The sequence below is a fragment of the Plectropomus leopardus genome, chromosome 12 (assembly GCF_008729295.1).
Source record: "Plectropomus leopardus isolate mb chromosome 12, YSFRI_Pleo_2.0, whole genome shotgun sequence".
Taxonomy (NCBI): Eukaryota; Metazoa; Chordata; class Actinopteri; order Perciformes; family Serranidae; genus Plectropomus; species Plectropomus leopardus.
This window is the reverse complement of record NC_056474.1, coordinates 10,488,622-10,515,824: the sequence shown is the minus strand read 5'-3', so window position 1 is coordinate 10,515,824 and position 27,203 is coordinate 10,488,622. Positions and strand designations below refer to the sequence as shown.

The following is a 27,203-nucleotide window of genomic DNA, read 5'->3' as shown; positions in this document are numbered from 1 at the left end:
GTGAAGTCTGCCACCTGTGGCTGGCATGCCTAAATTTTCGGAACATGAAAGACCACGCTGGACTGAGTCTCTCTCGATGATATATTTCAAAATAGCAGGTTTGTGCATTGACTCTCTGTCAAACAAGAGCAAGGGTTTAATGCTGCCAGAGAGTTCCCAAACGACGCTCTGCCAAGTTGTTTTTTGTTTTTTGTTTTTTTCACAAAATGAGGATTAGAATACATGCAGTTCACATAATCTGATCGCAATTATGATTTTTTAAATGCTTGAAGATCCACTTGTTGTTAAAAGTGTAAACCATCCAAGAGAAACAATTAATTCAGACGGAGTGGTCAAAGTTGTCATATTGAAATTTAAGGTGTGTTGATGGATTCACATCTCATGCACTGAGTAACATTACAAGAAAAAGTTCCTCCATAAAAGTTGCCGGCAGTCAGCCCAGTGAATTAAATTATTTTTTATCAGTCTACAGCTGCTGCTAGAGCCTGCAAAACATCCTTTTATTTATAGTTATAGTTTACTAATGTATGTAAAACTTGACACATTATGAACAGTGGTTAAACCAGCCACATCTCAGAGTGTTTATTCTCTACTGAGCAATGAGCGGACTGCAGAGTTTCTAGCTCCACCTTTTAGTACCGGATCTGTGTGCTGGGTACCCAAAGCGAAAGGCTGACGAAAAATGGGGATGATAAGAAATGATTTCATTGTTATCATTCACAACTTTTCACAATCGAAATGCAAAAAAATGTTTACAGAACTGAAGTGAACCAACCAGCTCAGAGGAAACGCAGCGTTAGTGTTATCTTAAAGATTTTTAATATATTCGCAAAATATTAAGCTGATTTTGACAAAGTTTGAGATTTCAGAACATGAAACTTGTTTGAGACTTGGTTACATACACTAACAAACAAACTAGATCAAGTGAAAGGTACTGTACGAAAAAAAAACACATTTCCTTTGTAGCACCCTTTCCATAATGTTGTTTGACACATACAATAACAACCTAAACCTGTCAGTGGCAAAAAAGAAGCAGTTTTAGGGGGCATTTATTGACAGTGCACAAAGGCTCATATGGATAACATTGTAGCCTGTTTCGCCACTGCAGCTGCTACAGTATCTCTCAATTTTGGACCAATTTCAAAAATTACTATCTCTTGGGAAAGTAGGGTCCAGGAAAAAAAATACAGAAGTTTACCTTTAAAAGTCTTAACTGTACTTGTACGGCAGCTGCCTGCTTGGACACTCGCCACAGAGCTGCAGAAGTTATTAAATGAATTTCTTTGGTACAGCAGATATGTGCCTCCATTAAATTGACTAGATTCTGACACTTCCCAGCAGGAGAACTCCCCCATGTCTAATAAAGACAGCACGTCAGCATTTGGAAGAGTTCGATCTGGAGGCTGGATGTGAGTCTGAGCAAACCGAGTTGATCTCTTGTGGTGATTCTCAAGAAAAAGTAGGTGTTTAGATGGATATCAGTTGATATGAATTCCAAGTACATTAGATTGTTTTCCAATTTCCCCCCTCAGGTTGAATACACAGCACTTATCTCTTCACATGATATCTCATGTGGGGTTTTGGCCCCTCATGTTTCCTCAAACCAACAAAAATTGGTTCATGCAGTTTTTGTCTACTCTGTTTGATGGCCAACAGTTCAGCGTAGTGTTTTTATATCTTTCAGCTGTCAGTGTCGAAAAATGACAAAGAGTCTGCAGTAGAATATCAGATGGAGTTGTAGAAACTGTGTATTCAGCACAGCGTGGTGCCCTGAGGAGAATCTGATCTGCTGATCAGCAGTTTTGATATCCTCACATTCAAAGATGACAAAAAGGAGAAATGACGAGTTTGTGTTTCTATTTTACTGTTTTGTTTGTGAGTTTGTTAAACTGTTGTGTTTTTTTTAATATACCATCTCAGTGCTGCCACTTTCAGACTTGCTTGACATTATAGCAAAAGCCGTCAGACAGCCCTCATTTCTCAAAAGCCAAATTGCAGGAAATACTAGTCGGGCACCATCACTCAGTGTCTCCACGTCCAGTTTAATCATATTCAGGTTTTCTGGTTCACCTCGACCTGCTGCTCGTGCCCACATCTTACTGGACTGAAACACGGCATATAACGAAATGTTTCCTCCTCCGATGTACCTGGCAGCGACAGGATGATGTGTCATTATGTTAAGGGCACCTAAAAATGTCACGAAGAGCGTGTAATGTAACTGCTCCAGACTGACTTTGACAAATAGACCTGTCATAAAACTTCACCAATTAGGATACAGATGTTTTGCGCTGGCCTCTCCAGCCTCGACGTCTGTGTCATTCAGACACTGTAGACAGCGACTGAGGTGGAACTAAGCCTCTGAGTCTGGCTGTCTGACTGAGGACATGTTCTCATCCAGAATACCGATGGCATGTCGTTTCTGATAGAGGTTCACAACGTTTACTATAAATGATTTCAAAGTTATTCAATTTCACGCTGAGGTCCCACTTTTAAAGCCTCGGGGGAGATTTCAGGTCTGTGTAAGCCACCGGGAGGGAATCTATATCTGCCAATTTGGTGTTTTTGATATTCAGATATTATTATTAAGTAGATTTTTTTGCAAAGATCTTAACACAGGATGCCCGCAGGTTCCACCTTTTTAGTTTAGCTCCTAAAAAATTACAATTTGTATTTTTCAATGGCCACAAACATTTCATAATTATTATTATTATATTTTAATTTTATTATTATATTATATATTTATTAATCTTTGAATTTCTTGTTGTCAAAATTAGTTAAACTCCTTTGTGTAAAAGTCTGCATTTGATGTTTCAAATCTTAAACCTACTACTGACCCTAATGTCTTTTTACTTCATACTTGCACCTTCCTTTTGGCAAAATTTAGATTAACCTAACTCACTCGTTAATAGAGTTGCAACAATTAGTCGATTAATCCATTAGTCAATCAAAAGGAACATAATGGTTAGCTATTTTGATCAGCGATAAATTGTTTCAGTCATATTTCAAGCAAAAATGTCAAACATTTAGTGGTTACAGCTTCTTAAATGTGAGACTCTGCTGCTTTTCTTTGTCATTTCTGATAGTAAATGAGGAATCTTTGGGTTTTTGACTGTTGGTAGGACAAAAAAAAGCAATTAGAAGATGTCACTTGGGGACTTTGGGCTGTAGGATATTGTGACGCACAATTTTTTTTTACATTTTATAGACTCAACAATTAATTGTCAAAATAATTGGCAGATTATAATACAATAAAAATCATCTTAAGTTGCAGCTGTTCCCATTAACAATATGTTTTTCCTACAAAAAACCTACCCCTGCATGGGAACTTTTATACTTACCTGCAATGAAGTATAAAAAAAACAATATGTGGCAAACAAGCATTAATGGTACATACACATGCTGTTCAGTAAGATAATCTTTAGAAATGAACACCACTTTTAGGTTTTTTAAAGCCTAAATGCAATCACTAGAAGAACAAAGTGAACATCAGGCTATAAACAAACTGCACTACAGTCACATGACTTAATATCGTCACCACAATGAGGCAGTAAAGCTGTGTTCAGGACGCCACAGCATGATGATGTTCTGTAGTCTCATTTAGCCTCTTGTTAGCAACCACCCTTCAAGTTCACAAGTAGGGTATTTACTGACATATTTTATTTCCTATTTTAAGTGTCTTAACCTTGTGTTTCAGGCTTCCAACCAAAAACCCATTCACAACACCCGTCGTTGCAAGACGAGGTAACTGGGAGTGCTGAAACGCTAACTCAATTCTGGATTTTAGGACTCGTTACTGGGGATTCTCTGAGCTTGAATAAGAAAAAGTTGAATTGTCCAAAAATCAGTCTCAAATTCTGTTTGTCAAATTCTGTCTGAAAGGTCTTAAAAACATTGAATTAAAGTATTGATACCTGCAGACAGTCTGTTATGTTTACCTCAGCGTCTTCCCTTCTGTGCCCATCACTCCCTTTGCACCATGCTAATTGCTAGTAACCAAGTTACCACGGTGCCCGTCATACTGAGCGTCATTTGACTTGAACTGTTGGAGCGTGGCTTAATTGTCAATCACCTGTGGAACTAAATCTCCCCGAGCTATTTCACAGGCTGAGGATTTGAGATTTTCATCAGTCACAGATATGCTAGTTAAATGAACATAGCAACAATTAATCCCACATTGAATACCGAATCGATGATGCGTCACTATCCTGGAGCCATTATCTGTTGCAAACTGATTACATAACTGTTTGCAGGAAGCAAATGGCACTGTATCAAGGGAGGAACACTATCTTTTCACACAGAGTTTTTATTTTGTAAACCTGAGGTTCATGAACTGCATCAGCTTGATAGAAACAAATAAAGACTCCTGTGTTAGATCAGTCAGCAGCTGCTCCATAGGTTCGTCTGTTATTAGCGCCAGCGGGGTAGCATCAGTAGGAATGATGGTCTTTCTCCTGACTTCTTTGTAAAATGGTGTTGTCAGCTTCATAACGAAGCTCCCAGCTTATTGTCTCAGCATGCATGGGCGGCACAGGAACGGAGACAAAAGGCGTGGGAAATTACATGGGAGCTTGTGCCCAAATGTGTCGCTATTCTTGGCCCTCTTTTTGGAACAGCACGGAAAGAAAAGGAAGAAGATCGAGCAGAATTGTATTACATACTGTAGATTTATTACTCCTTCTATAGAAATACAGCCGAAGGAAATCCATCAGACTTGTGGTTTTGCATGTAAACCACAGGAAGGACTGATTGTAAAGGTCGATGTTCTGACTGGCATCTCCGGAGAATCATTTAAGAGTAGCAAGGGCATATTGAAGAAACCAGAACTAAAAAAGAGCTGGCTTAATAGTTTAGAGAACTTTATTGTATCGTAGCAAGGTGACGTCAGTTTGAGGCTGACTAATGTTGTGATTGGCAGCTCCATTTATTTTAACAACTGCAGCATTGTTACAATATGATGGCAGTGAGATACAAGAATGCAACTGAAGGCCAGATGGTGCATGACAGATTACATGTTGCTGTTACAAGGAGGAAATTGGAGAAAGAAGATGATCAATTTGGCATGATCGCTTGGAGGGTATAGATGTTGGTGAGCAAGAAAGTGTCGTGTGCAAAGCTGGCAGTAGTCCTTTCAGTACTCAGAGCTCTTCGTCTAAATGATACAGCAGTGTGAAGGATTTCTTTCAGCTGAAATTGGGCCTCACACACTGTGTCTTACCTCTGACTTTAAACGCTGCACAGAGATGTCAACAGAGAGCTCACTCCACTAGGGATGCAATGATTGTGAAATTTTGATACAGTATCGATAACCACATTTAAAATAACAACCAATAATAACCAAACACAACAAAATCTTTATAAATAATTGCTCTACTGTTTTAAAGTCATTCAGTGCTTCATTACACAATTTTTAAATGGCCACCAATTCAATCATACAAATTCATGAAACAGCCTTTTTTAACCAATTTATTTATTTGGTTTTCAACACACGGTATCAATAATTAAGCAATTAATAAAAATAATGATAATAATTCTGAGTAATATTTCTACCAATAAACACATTCCTGTTTGCAAAAAGGGAGATTAAATGAAAAAAAATAATAACAATAAAAGAAAAAATGCAAATAATGAGATAGTAAATACTAACATAACTGTAACTTAGCAGTTACAAAGTTAGATTTTTAACTGATTTGGCCGTAGATAATAGATTTACACTTGGTTAGCCAAGCATGTGATATAAGGTTGTCATGAATAATAACTTTAATAATAATAACTTCATTTATATAGAATTTTTGAAAAACGATTTTACAAAGAGCTTTGACAAACAATGCAAAGCAGAGGCAAGAGACCCTGGAGGCTAAAAATAGAGGCCAGACAATAATGCTGAACAAGTAGAGAATATAGAACAATAGAGCTTGAACGCGTCATCATGCAGCTCAACCTTCTGGCCACCAGCTGCTAACAGCGAACATTAACTAGCTCTCCTCTTGCTGATTTTGACACGGATTTGTTGTTGACAATGTAGCATTTCTGATTGTGATTATCAGGGGGAAAAAAATCGGTGCATCCCCAAAGGCGTTGATGTGCTTTCATCCCGAAGGCGTCCCAGGGAAGATCTCTGTCTGTCCCAAACATGGCATAACGTTAATTGAACCCTGCTTTTTAACCTGCCTAAAGTTAATGTAACAAAACAGTAAAACATCAGCCACTGCCATCAGTGAATGTCTTTTTTTTTTCTTTTTTTTTTTTACAGATAAACCAATATGCAGTCAACAGATCAAATATCAGCTGATACTGATGTTCGGCCAATAAATCAGTGCATCTCTACAATATAGCAGTCACTGTTTAGTGAATTTATCCACTTTAATCAAGCACGTCTCATCCCTGTTCCGTGATGTTAGTCTATCAGGTTGTCCCTCTGTGTAATAATGCCAAAAATAATACTGATATTACAACTCCTACATCATAAAGATCACAGAATGCAAAACCACATCAAAGCTCTTGCATAAAAGGGAGTTTGAAGGCAAGTTTCAAAAGATGACACCAGAAGTAAGCGGGGGTTTGCAAACTAATGTGTAGAGGAGGAGGAGGACTGGGAGCCACCAGCCCACACAAACCTGCCAGTAAAAACTGTGCATCTCTCTGCAGCTTCCTCCTACGTGCTCTCACTGGTCATTTTGTCATCTTCTACAAACCGCTATATGCCTCTGTGTTTCCCCCCCGCCCATTCCCAGTTGTTGAGTTGACCTTTTTTCTGTGTTCACTTGTTCCATCCTCTCTGGCCAAGTCTGCAGACCTCATCCACAGTTTTCTGCACCTTTAATTTCTTCATCTGACACATCAAGCGAATAGTAACATATTGGCTGCAGGGCGGTTGTGATGGTTTGCAAGAAGCAACAGTCAAAAAGTCAAGACTACCGCCTATTCATCCACCCATGCATGTTCAGTACATCTGCAGGTACAAACTCACGCTGCAAACTGTTCCCCAGCACTTTATGTTTCATTTTTCTGTCAGAGGAAAAGGGAAAATGAGCGGTGAGCATCCTGGATGTCAAACATTTTAATAAGGGGCCTTCATGCTGCTCGTATAGCTTAGGTTATGCAACGAGTACACACTCTTTCACCGTCTCTCTCCCATTCAATCTCATACATTCTCCGACGTTCTCTCACACACACGATACAGAACGCACAAGCTCTCTCTCAAAACCTGAATTTTAGAGACAGAAGCGTCTGGAATTTTTTCACAACCTCCCACAGACGTCCTCGAACCTATCATTTTCTCTGCAGTGGAGCAATGGTGACGTATGCTCGTCGCTAGTGCAGCTGAATTTTAAAAAGCTCTACGCCCACGCTCAATGCCACTACTGCAAGCATAATTATCATAAACTTTCTGTGCTGTCTGTCGGCCTTCTGTCTTTGTGTGTGATTCTCCTGACTTATTTCGTTTGCAGATATTAATTCAGTGTGGATGCAGAGAGGGGAGGGTGGAAGGGGTCTGGTAAATTGATGTCTTTTTGAAAACTGTGAGGTCATTTTGTAATCACTGGAGCTGCTTAATCACCTAGGCGTAGGGGAATCAAAAGCACGTGTCTACTTATTCTCACTGTGTGTTTTTACGTGCACAGTACATGTGTTCCTGCATGTACAGAGGAACAGATTGGCTTCTGTCGCACCAAAACTGCAGTTTGTTTGCATTACATCCAAGCGATTCTCACTGTTGCATTCAGGAATAAATGCTGTTGTACATTAATTTAAAGGAGAAACACCTCATTTCAGTTTAAAGCCATAACAAGCATTACAGTGTGTGTTTCTTTATCAAATTATAATTCACATCTGTCAAGGGAATTTGCTGTTTCACAGACCTGTTTATAATTTTGGGGGGATTCACATCAAATGTTAATTGTGCCACAGAGAGCTGAATAGTCACACCCAGGAAAACATCGGTGCTCCCTCTTGACTGCCCACACCTATAATTAACTGTGATAATTTATTCCCCATTCTTTTTCTTAAAGATGCAGTGACAGATCTTTAATTTTAGCTATTTTTTCCCTAATAGGGTTACCACTGTGGCATGTTCAGTCCTTGTTGGTATGAAACTTGATCGCTGCACGCCTAAGAAATCCACAAGAACACCTGCACTATTATTAGAAGTGATTTACTAATCCCCTTACAGTATGCAAAAGAATTTACACATGACATGACTGAAGCGCTGCAGTTATCTGTTATTTCCATTAGTCATTTAATGCCCATCAGGTAAAGTCATCATTGCTTGTTTTTTATCAGCAGTAACAGTCTTGAACTTAAATGTATCCACTTTATTATCTCAGAAGACTAAAGAAAGCAGAAAATTGTCATAACTGAGAAACTGGACACAGAAAATATTTATCACTTTTGCTACCTTAATGATTGTTTTTCTGACAATGGCCAATTGAGTTATCAGTTCATTTAGTTTAACTGAATCCTTTCAGCAACAACATGACTGAAAACATACTTCTGGATTCAAGATTTCAAGATCTTTCTGCGTTATAATATAAGTTCCTAATCTGATAAAAGTTCATAACAGTTTTTTATCTGGTTACAAGTAACCACGTAGCTTAACATTGCTGTATAACTGTATCTGAAAGAAAATGAATAATTATGGAGATAAGGACTTATAACGACATTAAAATAATTCATATGCTATTAGACCAAAAAAAAAAAAAAAAAAACAAAACAGGAAGGAATAACAGAAGGCTAAGTCTGTGCAGTCAAACATGTAGAATTAATTTATTAACAAGTGCAAGAAAGTGTCAGCATGAGAGGAACCTTTACTTTGTAAAACCTTAGGGCGCTCTCATTATTTATGCTTTTTTTTTTTTTTTTAATTTTCACTTGACCTAAAAAAAAAAGTTGCTGGGAACTTGCTGATGAATGTTTCAGTTTTGATTAAACATTTGCTAAAGGCATTTAAACATCATTTTGTGTTGAATTTTTTTATATTCCAAATTCGAAATATTGAAAAATATTTTCAGTTTAGTTGTAAATGCGTATCAGTTTCAAGTATCAGTTGTCTGCCTCATGAACTGCTAATAATCAGTACTGGTCTTGAAAAAACTCTGTTAACCCCTAGATGTTATATTAACATGATTTAGATTTTAAGCAGTGAAGCCCAAATACATGTCCACATAGTTTTCTAGAAATGTTCTGTGAGAAGTTTTATTCCCTTTTCCCTTGGTTTGAACAAAGTCTCAACATTTTTGCCAAAAAGGAGCACAGCTGCTTGCTTTCTGTACTAGCAACCAGCTGAAATTGAAAATCCAAGCGATGGTGTCAGGAGTCATTTGGTATGATTGAAGCCTCCAGCAGAACGTTGTACGCTGTCCATTAGCAATTCAGAGCTCATGTCTCTGGTCTGTGATGACGCCAGTCACTTTCTGACTCTGTCCATGGAGGTTAGAGGTCCCTTCAATCAAGGACTTTTACTGAATCACTTCCTCTGTTCCCTGTGCAATAAGCTCTTGTGTTCACATGCAGTTATATTTGAAAGCGTGACATCAATACCTGAAAAAAGAAAAGTCATAAACATATTTAGTCTCATAAAACCTTGTGAGTCAGAGTCGCAAGCTTTGGCAGTGATTTGTCATGCAAAGCTCTCAGCCAACACCTCTGAATTATGCAGCTGACACGTGTATGTTTGTGCTTTCAGAAAGTAGAGAACACCAGAGTTTTTGTTGTTTTTCTGAGCGATGCCAGAGAATGCTGGATGCTCGTCAGGTGTGAGCCTTGCTGCTGTTGTGTATGTGCGAGTGAGGTCAGCAACACCTTATTGACAAAAAAATGAGGCAGGTTTCGACTACATCCACCTATGAGCCTCATGCTGATTATCTTCAGTCGGGTCGTCACCTTCATCGACTGTTCCTGTTACCCTGTTTGCCAGAGCAAAGCAAACTGTCTCCTCAGACGAGTGTACATATGTGCACGGCTGTCTTCCTCACACTGACTCATGTTCTGATACTGGCGGCGGGTTAGTAAGCTTTACTCGTGGCTTGGATGCATCATGCAATATGCTAGACAACACCAGCGTTTGTCGGACATAATGTCTGCGTCCTTATATAAACACGCCAGTGCTGCCCGTCTGTCACGTCTGCTGTTCAGAAGTATCTACCCTCTGCTTCCTGCTAATAGGTATTCAGAAGGTATCACAACCCCTGAAATTGCTTAAGCCCTGAAGGTAATTGATGATCCTGTGAAAACCTCTCCTAATTCAGCCGCTCACTATCTCCAGGCTTACAGTCGCGGGTGACTGCAGCATGGAGACATCCGAGCGAGGTTGTCTAATTTCAAAAGTTACCTCAAACTATGACAAGAATTTTCTTGTAGGAATGTTTTGCTTTAAGAAATAATTTAAAAATTCAGCCTCATGAATCAGCTGTTCCTCATCCACTGCAGTGCTTTCAACATGAACAAGTAAAATAATACAAACGGGCGTCCAATAGAAGTTACACTCAAAACAGCACGTGTCATTGAGTTTTGTTGCTCGTGGACAGAGAGAGTCCAATAGAAAACATTTCATCCTGTTAGTTAGTTACAGTTAGGTGTTATGTCACTTCCTCAATCCTTCAGTATTGGCAGTGTAAATGCAAAAAGAAAAAAGCCCCTGAAGGTATTCAGTTATCGGGGGAGCTCTCCAGTGGGCATCCTCTCATGGAGTCCCCAGAACTGTTTGGTCCAAAAATACCCAACGACAACAAAAATGCTCAGAATTCGTTAAACATAACCAAGAAAACCTTTTGTGTAAGTAAGGAGTTTGAATGTAGCCTTAGGGAAGTAAAGGACAAATTCAGGTCAGTCAGAGCCTTGTTGGCAAAACAACAACAGTGCACTGATGTCTGTAACAGTGACACACACAGATAAACAGATAAATGGCCAACACACACAGCGTGACATCTGCTCACAATCAGCCTGATGTGTACACACAGATACGGAGGCGGAGGGTAATTCAGAAAACCTCAAAACATGCTAATCCAGTTTTTCTAAAAAACCCTCCCAGCTGCCGTCAAGATACGGTTACAAGAGGGAGAAACACTGAGCTGTGGGACAGAGGAGGAGAGAGGGGCACACAAGAGAAGCTCTGTTAGCAGGTCAGCACTTTGAGATCTCTGGATTTACCGCAGCGCAGGTTTCCTCTGGATCGAACCACAACAGAGAGACAACAGGATAGCGGATTACCTTTAATCCTATCAGTGTTTCTTATGTGGGACCCTGTTCGCCAACACCTGCAGAACGAATTACCAGGAGGAAACGACTCCGAGTGAACCGTGACACACACGGCCTCTCTGGGCCACTTCCTCAGACTGTCCAGTAAGGGGGCGAGCTTCTGCTGGTAACCACATTATCAGGTCTGCATGAAGAGCACATCATGGCCACAGCATGATTCAGCTGACAAAAGAGACATTTTTGTATTCATGCTGGACAACAGCAACAGAGGACCGACGTGTTCGAGCTGAGAGATTGAGCTGCAAGGATATTTTTCACAGAAATGCTTAAAGAGGCAAAAGAAAAACCCATGAGGAGAGGGAAATGAAAAGATGACCAACAATTTGGACTGACACATGATATCACAGGCACCTGGATGTTTTCGTTTTGAATGGATGCATTGTGAGTCATAGAGAAGGCCCTTTGAGGTACACCATGTTGCTGTGCTTCGGGGGTCGCAGACGAACTCGACACCACCGGATCCACTGGAGTGAAAAGGACTGTTTGCTTGACGATGAGCCTCATATCGTTCCAAATCCCTGCTTCCTAGACACAGGTAAAGGCCGGCACGGTGAGCTTTGACAGCTTGACATGAAGCCTAACATTGACATTTTACTGGTATTACTCTCTTGTAAGAAACATCAGGTTTCCCTGATTGTGTGTGTGGTTGCAGCACGTGGTAGTAGGTAAAGCACTGGGTTTCCTGAAACAATCCTTCAAATATTTTCAATTGTCGTCATTCCAGCACCACTCAGTCTGCTGATAAGAACACAAAAGGAAAAATGCATCAACAAACACCTCCAGTATCAGTCCTCACGTGTACTGTGAAATGGTGTGAACTGGCAAAGGCCTTAAGTAATATAATTTTGGAGCACGTTTTTCCTTCAGCCTGAAGAAATGATCAGCGTTTCAGCAGTTGGATGACTTAAGGGTGTCTTTAAACCTTTGAAACCTGGAGCAACGTCACTTTTCACAAGTATTTAAACCTTTGAACTCTGAGCACATTGGTGCGATTTCTTTTGGAAACATAGGGAAAAAGGCAAAGACCAATTTGCTAAGAAATGCTCCATAATGTGCAAGATATTAATAGATTCACAAAAAATCTTTTTCAAAAGCAAAGAAACAATTTTTTGAGGGAAAGAACAGAGGAAATACTATATCATTAATGGTCATACTTACATATTTAAATTTATGTTACAAAATCTTGCAAGCACTTTTCCAATTAATGTCCCTTTTCCCTTTCATTTTATTTTATTTTATTCTTTTTTAGTTTAGTTGGGTTTTTTTTTTTACTTCTTTTGTTGGTTTGGTCTAATTTCAGGTAATTTTCCTGCACTTTTTACAAATTATTTTATCTTATTTCTAACTAATTATAGATAAATTTCTCACACTTATTAGTAATCTCTTACTAATTTTGGGGTTATTTCTTCTTTTGTTGCCCATTGCCTTCTTCCCGTGTTTCTGAAAGAAACTGAGACATTTTTCGCAGGTTTCAAAGTGTTAAATCAAGTGCTAGTGAGAATCATAAAGCTGCTGTAAAACTTGAAGTGCAATTTCCACCTTCATGGTTATACTGGATTTCCCACAGTGACAGACTCTGAGAATGAGTAGTGCCATTTTCTTGTAGGTTTTCTCTGCCAAAAACCCCTCATAATGCAAAACTCTGATCATGCACCTGTGTCTTGGTTCATTATGTCATACAGGAAATCTTGTAATGAGAGGTTCATGTGTAATATCAAAACATAGAGAGGGTTGTTCTGATCTTGTGTCATGAAAACATTGTTCTGGCAAATTATCCCAACACTGATGATATTTGATAAGATTTAACCTCAGGGCAAAATTCCACAGTTTTGTTTCCCACCAACATTTTTCTCGTTTTGACCACAAAGGGGCAGTGTTCCAGCCCAAACCGCACTGTAACCACTGCAGAGTTGAGCAGGTAAAATCTGGCTCTATTCAGATGATGCTCTCTGTATATACGTCCTGGTCCTATATTTGATGGGCCCCCATTTCATCTCACTAAAGCATCATAGAGCAGCACACCTGTGAAAAGGAGGAAATGGAACAGAAAAATGTCAAGGCTGTTCGGCCCATTAAGCTCTCCCACGGTGTGTGGGCTGCTGGGTAGTGGGAGCTACTGGAAGCGTGGTGTGTTTGTGCATGCTTCATGTTACTACCACGGGTTATGTTTGCATTCGTGTTCTTTTGGGCCTGCAGCGAGAGACATTTTATTAATAGTTTTTCTCTATCAGAGATATGACCAAACTGTGCTACATGTCTACAGTGCAGCTATGCTCGACTCTTTAATTTAACGCGGTGTTGTGGACACTAAAATGTGGATGAATTAACAAAGAACTTGGTCAACTCTATTTTCTCTTCTTCCATTAACCCTTTAGAACCGGGATCAACATTGGTTTTGTTGTGCTGCATTCAGATGCCTTTCACAAGCATTTGAACATATAGAACCTGAGAAAATTGGTTTGATTTCTTTTGAAAACATGGGAAAATGCCAATGAGCAACTTAAATATTAAATAATATCTTAAAAAAATATCCCCAAAAAACTGAAAAAATAAAATATTTTTTTTCTGTAACATAACTTTAATATATAAAAACATAAAAATGATAGATTTATTTTTCTGGACATTTTTCCTTTTTTGGATAGTATCTAATATGCTCCATCCATACATATTGGTGCGATTTCTTTTTAAAATTTAAAAAGACAAAAGACAATGAGCAACTTGGCAAGGAATGTCCAGAATATTGAAAAGAATAAAAAAGTAAAAAATGACAAGAAAATTACTTGAAAAATAGCTGTGGGATGATTTTTAGATGGACTAGAATATAGAATTATAGAATATAAATATTTTATTTTTTTTATATTATGTCACACACAGAAAAAATATATTCTTTTTTATTTTATGCACTTTCTTAAGGTAATTTACTTTTTTCTTTTAAATGTATTTGATTATTTTTTGCTTATTTCAGTTGATTTTCTTGTACTTTTTTTTTTTTTTTTTTTTTTTTTTTTTTTACAAATTTCTTGAAATTTTTGGGCCATTTCTCATTCAGTTGCTCATTGCCTTCTTCCCATGTGTTTGAAAGAACTCAGACCAATTTTCTCAGTTTTAAACGGGGTTAAAACATGGGGAAGCATCTCCCTTTTTGTGGTTTCCCATTGGTCAGAAGACAAAGTGTCCATTGTCCAGTGTTCATGGCCGGTCATCTTTGTTTATTTCAGCCATGTGTGTAATCAGCTCAGTCTTCTCTCAAGCTCATGTTCACTTTTGTCTGTTTACGTCTCTGGGGGCTACTAGCAGCTCTGCAGAAATCAGGAGGGCGTGTTTAATGCCTGTGGGATCCATTCCTTGTTTTCCATGTGTCCCGGGGGGTTGGAAGGCAGCTGAAAGTTCAAACAGAGACACACTCCCTCATGCTCTGCATGGCAAGAGCTCAGAGATTAAGAGGTTTGTCTGCACCGCCAACAACAAGGACTGCTCACAGTTCGTAACTGCCAAAGAGGAAAGGTGATTTTTTTTTTTTTTTAGTTACAACTTTTGCAGCTATTACAGATATGACTTTGATGCAAAACAATCAGTGGATAACTAGTTTTTCTTTTGTTCATCTGCCTGTGTGAGACAGGTAGAACAAAGTGCGGGGAGCGGGCAGCTACCGTCTAAATGCCTGTGTGAGTCTGTGTGAGGAAAGGAGCCAGAGGATGCAGGTGGCAGCGAGGCTTTGCTCTAACTTGTTTGAAGTTTTTTTCCCATGTCAAAGGTGAAGGATTATGCCTGGCATAGGAATTTAGTCTTCAAATGAAGGACTTTATGAGCTGAATCTCAACTACTCCTGGGCAGAATGTGAACATTTCCTTGTGCTGCACACTTGTGAATAAGGATGTATGTGTGAATCAATTTGAGTGAAGTGCCATGCTATTCCTGAGCAGTGGGACCGTGGATGCCACCCCGAGGAGTACAGTTATTGGCCAACAGCAGCAGGGGAAAACCGTTTACCACATCTCAGTCATCCTGAACGAAACACAGGGAGATGCGGTGGTGTCAGGGCTGGGAATGGGCCGGGTCACCCACACCCAGGTGGAGAACTGCCAGCCAGGAGGAGAGATAATCAGAGTCGTGCCAATGGAGAGCAGCCCGAGGCTGGGCAGGGCACGGCAGGAGTTTGACAGGTGGCCCTCCCTGAGCCGCACAGGTAGAGCTAGGAGACAAAGAGAGGAGGTAGTTGTGGAGGAGAATGAGGAGGAGTTGGCAGAGGTAGAGGGAAAAATGAAGACTGACGGGTTTTTTAAACAGCCCTTCAAGAACTACGGTAACTCCTTGCAGAGAGACAGAGACGTGGCAGACGCTCAGACAGACACCCAGGAGCAACACATTCAGAGCGCAACATTACGACCCGTCACCGTCCATGCTAAAGGGCTCTTTTTTGGGGAACATGGCCCAGTCGCAGGACATAGCTCTCTGCCTCGGGCCGTGTTGCGAAGGTCACGTCAGGATGAAGCCCCGCTAGGTAGGAGACCGCTGAGCATGTATGGCGACTCAGTCAAGCAGCAAAGAGATTCCCAACCTGAACAAGAGAGGCGGCTGCGGAGGCCCAGGAGTGTGTGCATGCTGGCAGGCCCAGGCCCAGTCCTGTTGGAGCCCCAGACCCAGAACCCCCTCAAGAGGGCAAGCATTTTAGAAAACAACCAGCAGATCAGGAACAGAAAGGCTGAGCTGAGGGCTGTGGATGGCCTCAATGCTGTTGCGCCTCAGCGGCCTTCGGTCCCCGCTGAGGTGACCGCCAGACTGCGCCAGAGGAGCTGGAGGCCCCGGCCTGTCAGTATGACAGTACTGGAGCTGAGGAAGAGGGGCTCTGATGATGAGATAGACAGCCAGAGGAGCTGCAGCCACACAGGCAGCGATGGAGGAGGCTTGCTCAAAGGGGGCTTTCGTTGGAGGCTTTTTGGGAAAGCATCTCAAGAAAAGGGCAAGGAAAGGGACGCTGATAAAGATACAAAATCTTCTCCCAAATGTAGTAAATCTGATGCTCCAAAAAGTACACTGAGCTCCTTAAGACGGAGCCTCAGTCTGCGAATCAGGAGGACTCGGCCCCGGGACAAAGTTACATTAGGGTCTGAAAAGGAGGTAAAGGAGTGCTCTCGGACTACAAGCACGGCTGAGGATACAACAATGCCTCCGCGGCCTTTCTCGTACCTCACAGGAAGAACGCTTCCGACTTCCACTGAGCAGAGTGAGGATGGGGGCATGCAGTACATTCAGTACCACAGCATGGGGAAGGTCAAGGTGATGGAGGTGCCCCTCTGTCCAACAAAACTATCTTCCAAACCAGTTCAGGAAGAGCCGAGCATATGGCAGCTCATAGCCAACCGTTTCAGGAGGAAAGAGCAGCCGTACAATGGCAAATGTGAAAGCCAGGAGTCCCAGAGCAAAGACACAGGCCAATATCCCCTGGCCGGGAATAATAAGTCACAGCCAGTCACCATAGCGACTCTGGCAGGCATTGACTCCCACAAAGGTCGAGGTAAGACCTGCAAGATTACTGAATGTATTTCTCAGCTCGGCTCTGCATTTGCAGCCCCTCCTTCACCGCACAGAAAGTTACACGGAAGTGCAGTTTTTTTTAGGACAGGCAAATGAAAAACACATGGGGAATTGTGAGTTTGGATAGCATTCAAAAATGTCTGGTTCCAGAGAGTCCTTTTGGAATTTCTATTTTGGGTAGTCTGTTTCTCCAGTGTTTTTTCATGTGTGTAAGCACTTACACAGCAATTAATTTGCCTTACATTAGATCTTTTTAAGTTCGGTAAATGAGTAGGTCAGTACAGTGAATTAAACAGGGCTCCCATGGTCATAAAATACCTGGAAAAGTCATGGAACTAGTAAAAGGTCATTAAAAGTTTGGTAAAAGTCAATGAATTTTTAACCGTTTGTAACCTCAGTAATCTGGATTGTTTGTTGTTGTTGTTTATTTTTTCAGAAATGGGAAGAAGGCAAAGTGCAACTTATAAGAAGAAATTACTCACAAAATTGAAATAAATTAGTAAAAAGTATGAGGAAATAACCTGGACATAAGCAGAAAAAATGAAAGTAAAAAAACAATGCCAAGCAAGGAAATGACTTTAAAAATTGCTGTAAATGTAATAATCCCTTCACATTACTGTAAATATATAATATTATGAATACAGTTTTCGCAACTGTTTTTTCCCCTAGCTTTTTAAATATCGTTTTATAAAACTACTAAATTCAATCAAACCAATTTGCTCAGCGCTCAAAACACCTGTGGAAGGACTGAACGCAGAACAATATCAACGTCAATCCAGGTTTCAAATGGTTAAAAATCATTGAAAGTTTTGGAAAAGTCATGGAATTTTGTTTTGTGTAATGAAATTGTCATAGTAAACAATCCGATAATCTTCCATGTAACGTAACAAATTGGAAAATTAATTTCATGAAGTTGTCTAATGTGGTCTAATGTGCATCGATGCGTGACAACATTTATTTAACCGTCACGTATGTTTTTCCAGTTTTTCCCCACATCCTGTCTCTTTCCCTTTATGTATGCCAGCTAGCTGCAAAAAAAACTATTATGGGTCCTTGGAAAGTCATGGAAAGGTTTTTAGATTTTGTCCATGAAAATGTGTGGGAACTCTGATTAAAATCACCATTGACTGATAAAAACACATTATAATAGCTTGTTTTACAGTGGTACAACTGTGGTGTAACACAGCCCTACTGCTGTCTCTGTGTTAGCAGACACAGGACATGAGAGTAGTGATAAAGCTGTCTGTGGCCTCACAGAGACGCAGCTTAAAGCAGTAGCATTAAAGCAGTTAGTGGCTGTAATGGGGATTCGTTTGGCAGCCTAGCCGGGCTAAATTAAGAGGGCTTACATGCTATAATGATGGGAAGAAACGAAGACGACTTAAGCACCGTGTTTAAAGGTTAACTCTGAAAGTGGAGTGTGTTTGTCCAGTTGCCTGGAAGTCCAGGCTGAGAGAGGCAAATATTTGCAACAATCTGAATTAATAGCTGTGATTTGCTACATTTTGTGCGTCAAGATCCAATTTCACACCTTCACATGGAGACCTAATTAGTCGTCTGTGACAACTAAATGACTTCTGCTAATGTCAGGTCGCACATATCCTGTATTTATTCTTATTAAGATTAACCTTTAAACCAGCAAAGCAGATATTTCATTCGCATGCCAGCGTAACACTCATAATAGGTCCTGAGGTCAGCCTGGTTGATCCCCCCCCGGTGTATTTGTATTCTCACATGACATGTTACCAAGGATACCTTTTCCTAGTGTCAAGTGGTATTTGTCCATTTCTTCCACTCAGTCAGTCAGTCAGTCAGTCAGTCAGGCATCAGGAATGTAGGTGTGCCGATCAGGCGGAGTTAGGTTAGGTGTGCAATGCCCTGGGCGGACCTGGTCGCCTGTTGCTACCTGCCTAAGTGTTTGCTCCTAAATTAAATCCAGAAAGCTGAAGCCCGGCCCCACAACACTAAACACACACAAATGAGCACACACAAGTGCTTCCTGATGATGACGGTGAAATCTTGTGATGTTTTTGGGGGGAAGGGAGATGATCGGTTTGAGGTGTGGAGAATGCGTCCCCACCCCCACCTGTGGATGAACAGAGCCACTCTGTCGAGCTGGTGGAGACAGGAGTGATCGGTGAACCATGTGCTGGAATCGGGGCGCTCTGGGGTCTTTGGGTTGGAGGAGGGGTGGCTCGCTGTGCGGCGTAGGTGGTCAGTGAATGTAGGGAAGGTTGAAATACCGGGACAGTAGATTGAACTCTGCAATAAGCCTTTTGCATGAGGTGTCAATGAGATCCAGTAGAAAAAAGTGCTCGCCGATGCGTATTTATTCTGACCCGCCTTGACTTGCCATTACGTATTGACAGTTTGAAGAAAATCCCCCATCCGTGTCATCCATTCTCCTTTATCTTCAATCTGACATGAAATGTATTCAGCGTGGAATTCCCTTTGCTTTTTTCCCTTGCTATGTTTCATTCACTTCCTGTGAAATCCTGCCAACGTAATTTCCCGCATCACCTTGCAGTTTGAGTTAGTCTGCCTGCTTTAAAATCTGCACATTCAGAAATGATTTAATCCTTTAAAACTGGAGCAAATTGGCTTGATTTCTAAAAAAAAATGGATGGAGGGCAATCAGCAACTTATGAGAGGACCCAAAAATGGGAAAAGAATTGATAAAAAAAAAGGTAGGCCGAAAAGAAAATTACCTTAAAAATTAGCTCCAAAAAAGAAAAGTAAAAAACATTCACAACAAACAAATTAAAAAATCTTAATGATTGTTAAAATATGCTAATATTAATAAATATGATTTTTTTTTGTGTAACACAATTTTAATTACATGATTTTAACAATGATGAAAATAGTTTTTATTTTTCCCTTTATTTGGATCATTTTCCAGTGATTCTCTCTCTCTCTTTTTCTCTTGCTCTATCACTCAGATATTTTTAGCTTATTGTTTTTATTCCCATGTTTTTGAAAAACAAACCAATTTGCTCATGTTTTAGAGGTTAAAATGCCTGTGAAAGGTGTCTGATCACAGCATAAGAAAACTGATGATCCAGAGGGTTAAAGGTGACGTTCATAAAAATTTAGGGGGATTTAATGGCGTCTAGCAGTGAATTGCAGATTGCAACCAGCTGATTTATCCACAGAGGTCTTTTCCTCTCCAAATCAGGCGACTAAAACAGCTATAAACAGATCCGGTAATTTAAACTGATCAAAAACGGTATGAAGCAGTTTAACTTTCAAAAATCCATGTATTTCTTATGTACTTTGGCCTCTGGGCAGCTTGTCCAACCCATGCCAATATGTGAAGTCACCTTTTTTCTCTGAGAACTAAAGATCTGGGTGTTCAGGAGTTTTTACCAGAAGCCGAATTATCCACAAAAGTTGCTTCCTCTCCAAAACAAACGGATCCAGTGATATTAACATCCAGAAACACTGAATAAAACACTTTCAAGTTAGAAACTGTGCAACTCTGGTGCAGCTAGGCTTCTTACTATGGTGGCTGCATGCAAAAGGCCGCATCTGGTGCCAATGTTTGGTTTGACTGTTCTTGGCTACTGTAGAAACATATCAGGGCAACATGTTGATCTCAGTAAACTAGGATCCGCTTCCTAGATATTAAAGGTTTATTCTAAGGTAAGGGGAAGAAAACTGTTTTTATTTTCAAAGAAAACATGCTTATTGTTTTATACTCCATCTCTGCTAATATATTCCCCTAAATCTTACACACGGGTCCTTTAAAATATGCATTTGCTTATTTCATTCATACCAGCAGGGGCGGGTGAGCCAGACGCACAGCAGGTAATTATGTTCAAGGCAAACAGACACTTTCATGGAAATGGAGACAAACAGTAACACTGTGATAATGCCCTCTCACCTGCTGCAGGAGAAACGGGGAGACAGTGAAATATTGAAAAAATCACTGTGTGATACAGTCTGGGCATGAGAGGAGGGGAAGCTGTTAATAACTGAATATATCTCATATTTGAGCATCTGCCACTGCAAATCTCAGCTAGGGTACATTTTGTTCATCGAGATTGTGGTTCAGTAGGTGAGCAGCGTCCTTCTGTTCTAGAAACAGTTTACAAACTGGTGTTTGAAGTTTTCGTTCGGGTCTGTTTGTACACTGTAAAATCTGACAAGTTGATTTTAGTAATATATAATATAAAAAGTAAATATAACTACAAATCTTCATATATATTTACTTTATATCTAATTGTTGATTTTACCTAATTTTGTAAAGTTGTTGCAACTTAAATATGACAATTGGAGTTACCTTGTTCTTTTCTAAGTATAAGCAGCTTCAGTAAACCAAGTTAGTTTGACTTAACTTGATCATGACACAGAAGATTTAGCCAATTATGAGGTTAGGAGATCTGCTAGTTCTGTTTCGTTAAACTTATATATAGACATAAAGTAAACATCAATTAAGATTAATAGTTATATTTACTTCCGTTTTTTAATCAGTTTCCTAGATTTTGATTTTGTAAGTAAAATCATAGTGTGCACTTTGTCCACTTTCAGCTCACGTCGATTGCTTTCTTCATTTTGTTCACTGCTTTTGGTAGCAAGAAAGATGAATCTGACACATTCATCTCTTAAATTTACAAATCGAGTCAGTCAAGATGTCTCAAAAGTCAATTTGCAAGTCTCATGTTAAATGACGATCCTGTTTGAAGCAGGATGTCCAATTTATTGTCTGCAGTCAACACAAGGCTCTGAGAGCTTTAAATAGGGCAGGCCATCCAGACCGCATTACACTGACATGGCACAACGATTTTTACCTCGTTCTCTTGCTGATTGTGTTTGTCACTTATGGCCTTTGATGGAATAAAGAGGTTTGTGTTTGGGTGCCCAGAAGAGGAGAGATAAGAGCTCGGACTGCACATCAATAGGAAGATGATTCAGGAGCACTTTGTAATGATAAAAGTAGTCAGACGAGGAATGTTTGGTCATGAGGTTGGCAACGAAAGGAAGCAGAAATACTAATTGCTAGCTAAATTCCCACTCTGTAATTTATGATGGTGGGAAAGCAAGGCTGGAAAGTCATTCAGAGTGGAAGTTTCGACCTCAAGGTTGTCCTCTCTCATTCCAAAAACCACTTCAGATTCACTGCACGTAGAAATGCCCGCATGTATGCACATGCACACACACACACACACTCAGACAACCGTATGCACATGATTTTTTGCTCGCATTGCATTTTCTTTTCTCATGAAATGGAATAAGTGAGGGGGGGGGGGGGGGGGGGCTAATTGTGCTTCGCTACCCTCAGACTGAATGGTCATTTTTATCTGAGTAGACATGAGCAGTGAAGTGAAAAACCTAACAAACAAGCTGGCAATGCAGTTTCCCCCTGGCAGAGACAAAGACACTGGTGTCCTCTCCAAGCATCACAAACGCAGGGGCTTTCTGTTTCCATAGGCATTCTGGGACATGGTAATGTAGGGATGCTCATTTTTACTGAATGACGTAATACAGAGCACATGGATTCAATTAGGGCTTTTTTTTGCATGGGACCAAACTGGTTGTACTGTATCTGCTCTGAGGGTGGAAGAAGTTGGGCATTTTCTCTGTTACAGTTTGTAAAGGGTGTGTTTGTGAGAGGAAATGTGTCAAATGATTCCCTTCAAGGTCCCGTATTGTAAAAAGTCAGGTTTCCGTGTATGTTAACTATAAAGCAGCTACAGGTTCTGTATAGATATTGAAAAAGTATCAAAACACTCAATCCACAAGGATTTTCACACAGTCCGTACTCAGAAACTGTGCCTTTAAAGGAGCCGCCAGGATTTCTATAAAGTCACGATTTCACTAATATACTATCAAGACCAAATCACAATGTTTATTTACAGTAACCTCTCAGCAGAAAGCCCCAGAGTTACATAAGTAAAATCAAATGGTGCTGAGCAAATGCTGTATTAATTAATTCATTCTTACAGTGTTAAAAACCCTACCTTAAAAAAAAAACGTCTATCAGTTTAAGTCTACAATATATTTAAAATAATTTTGTACCTTTACCGTATTGTCAGACCGCTCTTTAGAATAGAGTACTGGAGTTGCTGGTCTACTGCTGCCTTTCTAAGGTATTGTGTAAATTAAAGCGGTGAAAATATTAAAATAAGGGTATGCTTAAAACTGCTATGGATTTGTTTGTAGGTGGCTGAAATATGCTTTGCTGTGGTTCCCATCCACAGCTGTACATTGTTAAGCTTCTGTGTCTGTAGATTTGGTTGATCAAAGATTCCAGCAAAGCAACACAGCACATAAAATAACCTCAGCATAAACGTCAGGTCAAACCACCGTGTTTATATATCTTAAAACCTTAGAGTTACAGCTGAAAATGACAACAGAGATAATCAAGTTTGCCAGTTTCACATATCTCTACCATTCAAAATGGTCACCAGTTTTCTACCCCGAAGTAAATGTTATTAGTGCGGTATCACAGTGATTCAGTCTATTGATTCCTTACTGTTATTATTTGCAGTGCATGTGAATAACAAAAGCTGACAGGAAGTAAACAGAGACACGAGCTGTTGTCTAGCGATGTAATTCCTGTGAAACCTTTAGAAAGACAGAGTGTCGCTACACTGCCTTTACTGACCAGGGCTTCCCACACATTCATTTATTTGTGCCATAATTAAAACATCTGTTGCCAAAAATAGATTAGTGAAAGTTAAGTGAAACATCATTGTGCTGGGTCAAAAAGTTTGCATTCATTCACACTGCATTCAGTCATCCTTGCCCCGACTGAAACTGCTGCTAAAGGAAGAAAATAACTTATGATGAAGTTCTGTGTTCTTCTGCGTTCACGGACCTGCAAAAACAGCCAAATTTATAGTAGTAGTTTGCTGACACTGTACCCTCTCCCCCCATTGTCGCATGGCTGCAATGATGAATGGATGTCGAGAGCGTAGATTTGGAATAACAGTAGCCCCTGAGCAATCAGAGCATTCAGGGCTTTTCTGGGAAGAGGGTCTGAAGAGGCCTAAAGAGTGTTTCAGAGGGAGAATACAGATATATTCAGACAGAAAGTGTGAGAAAAAAAGTGTTTTTTGAACATTAAAGCATGTAAACATGTTCTAGTAGAAACCCAAAATACACGTATGAACATGAAAATGAGCATAATATGAGCCCTTTAAAGGTTTTTTAATTCACAGGTGTTGGGTCCTGTCCAATTTTGTTAGTTAGAGCTCATTTTCTCTTCTTTTCTTCCTGTCAGTGTTTTTATGTCCTTGAAAGCATAAGTGATGTTGTTATGGTCAATGAGAAGGTACTGTGCTGTTCCAAAATGCAGCGCTTGTCGGCCGCCAACAACTCCATTTCAGTGTTGGCCTTTGATGACACTTAATTTCCCTGCACCGTTATCTATGGATTGGCTTTTATTTGAATGTGTCCCTGTGTGAAAGTTTGATTATGTGGAATGGGTAAATGTGAGAAAAACATCTGTGCATCTGGCGGGTTTTTCTGTGTTTATTTTTTAAATTGTGCTCTCTGTTGTTTCTGTTTATTCACTGATTCTTTGTTAATGTTGCAGTAAGTGCTAAAGACTGGAACCTTTCAGCGTGTTTGTCTAATTGCTAGTTGCTGCTCTTGCTCTTGGGCTGCATTCAGACGACTTTCACAAGCATTTAAGCCTTTGAAACCTGAACATATTGGTTTGATTAATTCAGAAAACATGGGGGGAAAAGTCAATGAGCAACTTGGCAAGAAATGTCCTGCAAATCGCAAGAAATAGGTAAAAGATGACAAGAGAATTTCCTTTAAAAAAAGAAATTGAAAAGAAAAAAGTTATATTTAATATTGTTTAACAGATTATACGTATGTGTGTGTATGTATGTATATGTACAAATGTCTATATATATATATATGTATATACATATATAGACTGTACATATATAGCACATTTTTACTCATTTTTTACAGATAATTTTCTCGTTTGTTTTTCTTTTGTCTTTTTGCTTATTTTCAGTTAATTTTAAACTTTTTTTTTCTTTTTACAAATATCTTGCCAATTTTGGGGGGCATTTCTTAAGTTGCTCATTGCTTTCCCATGTTTTTGTAAGAAAATCAAGATATTGTCACTCAGGTGTCAAATGGTTAACTTTTATCAGCCCTCTAATTACAGTGAAAAAAAACATAAAATAAATAAAAGTCATCCAGAAAGTACAGAGACTGCTTGTGGAAATAATAGGTCTTAACAAAATGACAGGAAATCCAAGAAAATTAGGCAGCAGCCTTATCTGATATGGCTTCAGGGAGCTGTGACCTGAAACTGAATCAGAAGGGTGTCTTCGCTCATGTTCAGACATGTCAAACCCACGCTGAGAGGGCTGAACATGAGGCGTGCTGTTTAAAGACTACTCCGCTCCACACAATGCTCGGTGAAAGGCCCCTCTGTTAGGGATGAACTTTTCTCCTCTCCCACAACAAGTGAGACAAGCAGAGCAGCACAAGGCTCTTTGTAAATGGAGGTCAGAAATAAGTAAACATTTTAGCGGGGGGGTGTTTTTACTCTAATTGTAGTAGGTAAAGGAATTTTTGGCTCCGGCCTGCTGAGCTATGAGTCATGTGGGCTTTTAGCGTACATTTTGGAGAGAAAATAGAAACATGTCTTATAGTGACGGTGGTTACTTTACTGTTTATGCTGCCATTCTTTTCATATTAGCATCGCCTCGGGCGCAAAGGGAAACCATCATCGCTGCAACAAACTGGCTTATTGTAATCGTGGCTCCTTTTTTTAGTATATGAACATTTTAATTGTTGTGGTTTTGACATGGGGAGGGATTGCGGGGGGCTCACCTGGTATTACACACCTTGTTGCTTGGAGACAGAGAGTCTACACTCCAATATTGGAGATGGTATCTTCTTCTTGGGGGGTTCAGATGGTGAGAAAGCCACAATCCAAAACAGGAAGGTGGTCTTTGTTCTAATAGTTGTTATGACACATCGTTGTGTACGCCGTCTCTGTGGGACACAGGCGCCGCTTGTGAAGCTGTCATTTGCGTTTTTAGTTCTGAGGGCTTGTATTGTTCCTCGTAGTGCTCTTTCCCACTGCCCTTTTTCAAAGTGCAATTATTATCCAGTCAAAGTCTCCAAATGTCACTGGAAAACCAAACAAGTTGAATCAGGCCTGATAATGGCTGTCTTTTGAAATGGATTAGTTAAATCCTGTTCAGAGACTGCTCTGTGTTGAAACCTGATATTGAAATAGGCTGCATTGACTGAGTTTACCATAAGTGTTTTGCAAGTCCTTCTCGTCAGTTATGTGGGTTTTTTTTTAAGTTGTTAATACATAAACAACGGAGGACATGAGCACATTAATCAGGGACAGAAAAATATTTACAGACAGGTTGTTTCTTTGAATGTCTTTTAGTTTAATTCTCCATCTATATGCTGATTACTATCTGGACAGGGGTGGTGATATGGCCAAAATCTTCTATCATGATGTATGCAATTATGTATCGTGGTAATGGTTTATAACAGGATATAGAAATTCTCCCGTAAGCTCAATTAAGGTTTAAAGGAACCAAATCGTAATTCATATTTGATTATTTTCTTCATTCATTTGGAACTTCAATACAAACAACAAAACAACTGCTTTACGTGAAAACGAAAGACTCAAAATAGTAGAACTAAAACACTCTCAAAACAGAAACTTTAAGGTTCCTGAGAACAATAATTTCAAGTCTTACAGGTTCCCGTATTTAAAATGTCCCACCCTTCCTCAGTGTCTGCCAAAATCATTTTACCTTGCAAGCCAGCTGGATTCACAAGATCAAGTGCGATTCCTGCGCAGATTTACATAGCCTGTTCAAAAAAGCTTCCACGTTAAAAAGCGGTATTGCAAAGTTTTTACTGGTATTTCTACCATCAAATTGCCCAACCCTATTTCATGATTTATCATTGCTCTTTTGTTTGTTTTAAATAACCGTTTTTGTTTTTCATTGAGTGAGGAAGGTTCTGAATACAACACATATCATATTTTATCTAATACTTTATTATAATTTCTTCAAGAAATCAACTTTTATAATTTAACTGTTCTAGTTACTCATCCACAAGTACAATGCAGTCACATACGGTTGTCATCGCATTGAGTGTTTGCTACTGAAACTGGCGTCAGTATGGCACTAGTTCCTTCATAACCAAATGGTAATGGACCGGATCATAATGCAGATAGCGATGCCTCAATTTGTTGCCAGACTGTGTGAGTAGTGAGAAAGAGAGTGAGGGCAAGCCTGAGAAGTTGGGTTATGCTTTATTTGTTAGGTGAATTTATATCGTGTCTAATAGTGTTTTGTATCCGTCCATATTTATATATTCAAGCATACTTGTATATATATAATTTGCAATATAAAAATTTGTTCTTAAATGTTGCTTTTAAAAAAGAATATCAGTTTAAGCACTGTGTA

The 27,203-nt window shown here is 39.7% G+C and overlaps 1 protein-coding gene across 2 annotated transcripts in view; it reads left to right on the top strand.

Annotated features, from left to right (window-relative positions):
- The window catches only part of agap3 (ArfGAP with GTPase domain, ankyrin repeat and PH domain 3), a 167,326-nt gene that overhangs the window by 48,969 nt on the left and 91,154 nt on the right, over window positions 1-27,203 (top strand). Inside the window, exon 1 of one of the 2 annotated variants that reach the window (XM_042498497.1) lies at window positions 15,142-16,768. The exons of the other annotated variant lie outside the window; for it this stretch is intronic. Within the exon in view, the coding sequence (XP_042354431.1) occupies window positions 15,160-16,768 (1,609 nt within the window). The 5' untranslated portion in view covers window positions 15,142-15,159. Of the gene's footprint in view, window positions 1-15,141; window positions 16,769-27,203 lie in introns of those variants that run through there. 2 annotated transcript variants of the gene reach the window in all.